General features: G+C 52.9%; 1 protein-coding gene across 1 annotated transcript in view; it reads right to left on the reverse strand.

The window, feature by feature from the left end:
- Positions 1-2,508, reverse strand: part of LOC123244493 (multidrug and toxin extrusion protein 1-like) — a 61,995-nt gene extending 59,487 nt beyond the window's left edge. Inside the window, exon 1 of the mRNA XM_044673004.1 lies at positions 2,389-2,508. Within this exon, the coding sequence (XP_044528939.1) occupies positions 2,389-2,508 (120 nt within the window). The remainder of the gene's footprint in view (positions 1-2,388) is intronic.
- Positions 2,509-2,949: the final 441 nt, after the last annotated feature.

The raw sequence follows: 2,949 nt of genomic DNA on the forward strand, positions 1-2,949 counted from the left end.
ACTTACTAGCTGTGTGACCCTGGGCAAGTCATTTAACTCCAATGGCCTTCGTCCTTATCTGTATAATGAGCTGGAGAAGGAAATGGCAAAGTATTTCAGTATCTCTGCCAAGAAAACCCCAAATGGAGTCATGAAGAGTTGGACACATCTGAAACCACTGAACAAAAACAACAAACTGAGGCTTAGTAACCAAAGAACTTGTCCAAGCTCACTTTCTAATTTGGACTGGAATTTGAACACAAATCTTCTGCCTCTAAAGCCAGGGCTTTTTTTTACTATAAATCTTGGGGGATTTCTGAAGGGATTAGCTTTCTTTTTCCATTCTGTGAGTGTAGAATGGAGGCACTCCCCTGCCCCAAAAGGCTTTTGGAATCCAACTAACTCTGTGTGTGACCTTGGGTGAGTCAGTTACCTTCTCCAGACCTCAGTCTTCTTAGCTGTAAAATGAAGGGGTCCATCTCTAAAGGCACATCCAACCCTAACATTTTGTGACTCAGTATGAAAATTCCCGATGACACTTTCACCTTCTCTACTGACTGCCAAAACTTTGACAAAACGGAGGAGCTCTCTAGTCAGAGACCCCAGACTTGGTTACTTGCTACCTATGTGACTATCTCTCATGGGGACTACTTGTTCTGGGCCTCAGTTTCCTCATCTGTAAAATGAGGGCATTTGACCAGATGAATTTGAATTGTCTCTCTTTTTTAAATGGTTCCCTTAAGTCTTAGAATCAATACTGTAAATTGGCTCCAAGGCAGAAGAGCAGCAAGGACTAAGCGAAGAGGGTTAAGTGACTTGCCCAGGGTCTAGGCAAGACACTAGGAAATGTTTGAGGCTGGATTTGAACCTAGGACCTCCTATCTCTAAGCTTAGCTCTCAATCCACCAAGGCACTTGCTGCCCCTTTGAATTCTCTTTCAGCTCTAAATTCAGGATTATATGTATCCTTTCTTTTTCTTGTTGTTGATTTAAGGAAGGATATAGAATAGTATCTCTCTCTCTCTCTCTCTCTCTCTCTCTCTCTCTCTCTCTCTCTGTCTCTCTCTCTGTCTGTCTGTCTGTCTCTCTCTCTCCCTACTCTCCCTAGACTGTGGTAAGATTCAAGTCCCAAGGGAAAAATCCCTTTGAAATCCCTTTTCTATCCAGATATCTCTTTTGACACATTCTGTAATATTTTGCCTTTGATTAGCCCAGAAGAGCAATGATAAATATTCTAGGAGACACACCAGAGCCATATTGGCTTCATTGGTCCTCAGTTTCTCCATCTTTAGAATGGGCACAATGATCAGTATCTCTAACTTTACAAGGGTTGAACTGAGGCCACATGAACCTAGCGGACCTTCTCAGCCCAAAAAAGAAGAGGCTAGGACGCTTTGGGGCATCTGGCAGTAACATACATAGTTTTTTGGCTTTGCTGGACTAAGTATCCGAGAATTCCTTCCTGGGCACAATCTGGGGCAACCAAATGGCAAAAGCCACCAATTTTTGAAATAGATATGAAGGAGACCTCAAAGGCCATTTACTCTAACCCTCTCGTTTTACAGATGAGGAAACTGGAAGGCTGGGGGATGGGGGAGGGAAGGGAAGGGAAGATTGTAACTTAGAGGATCAGATGATCCTAGTTCTAGAATAGGAACCGTTCTTGAGGCCACCTGTCTAACTAACCCTGCTCCATGTACACACAAAAAAAACTAAAAGCCAGGGAGAATAAGACAGACAGCCTCTGGGGCAGGACAGGCACCCTGTTGACTTTAGAGCCCGTAAGCTTTGCGTCCTCTATCACTCTAACCCGGGTTCCAATCCTACTTGTTACCTGTATGACCTTGGGTAAGTCAGTGCCTTTCCCTGGGTCTCAGTAAAGATTGAGGTTAGGATCATTTGCCCTCTAAGATTCCTCCTTCCGGTTTTCTCTGAAGGATCCTCATCGGATTTGGCTGGGTCCGCTCGCAATTCCTACCCCCGCCGGGTCTCTCCCTTCTTCAAACTCCCCAAGAGATTTCCCTGAGAAAACGGGTCCCGAGAGCAGAGGAGGACTAGTTCCCCACGTGGCTGCAAAAACCGTGGACCTAACTGGGCCCCGGGACAACCGCTGGAGAAATCAAGAAGAGTTGGAGAAACCCTGGACAAGTCCTGTCAAGCTGGAGCGGGGAAAGCCGGCGCTGCCCGGCTTTGCTGCAGCCTGAAATGGGCTCCCCGTCTCCCCGCGGGAGCTGCCCTCCTGGCTCCGAAAGAAGCCCGGGACTGTCAGGTGCCCCGCAGCCAAGCCGTCCCGCCTGCCCGGGAGACCCGAGCCCATGTGGGCACTATGGGCGCGTCCGAGCGCCAGGCGGGGATAGCGGGGGAAGGAAGGAGGAGGAGGGGGAAGAGGACAAGGTGGAGGGGCGCTTACCACCGGGCCGGCCAGCCGCAGCAGCCCCCGCAGCTCTTTTCGGAAGTCAAGCGCCAGCAACCAGCGCAGCCCCCGGGGCTCGGAGGGCGCTGGCTGCGCGTCCTGGGGAACCACCTCCATGTTCTCCAGACTGGCTCCCCGGGGCTGGCAGGCAGGCAGGGAGGCTACGGGGAGGGCCGGAGAGCGCCCGGGCTCTAGGCTAGCAGTCCCCGCCCCGGCCCGCCCCGGCCCGCCCCTGCTCCAGCCCTGGGGGCCCGCCCCGACCAGCCGAGGGCGGGCCCACCCCGGGCAGCCGCGGCTAAGACGCCAGCGCGCAGCTGGGAGCCACTGCTCGAGCGCGCCGCGCACGGTCCCCGCCACGAGCCGAATCCCAGCGAGCTCGCTGGGAAGGTTTGGAACTTGCTGGACTGAGCCTCCCGCCCCCAAGCAGCCTGCCTACGCCCTGCCCCGGCCGGCCATGCCACTGACCCAGCCTGCGACCTTGACCCCGTCTCCCCTAACGGTACCGCCTGGCGCGCGCGGTCCAGAACCGAAGGACTTTGGCTCGGAATTCCACCCCTG

This window comes from Gracilinanus agilis, chromosome 4 (assembly GCF_016433145.1).
Source record: "Gracilinanus agilis isolate LMUSP501 chromosome 4, AgileGrace, whole genome shotgun sequence".
Taxonomy (NCBI): domain Eukaryota; kingdom Metazoa; phylum Chordata; class Mammalia; order Didelphimorphia; family Didelphidae; genus Gracilinanus; species Gracilinanus agilis.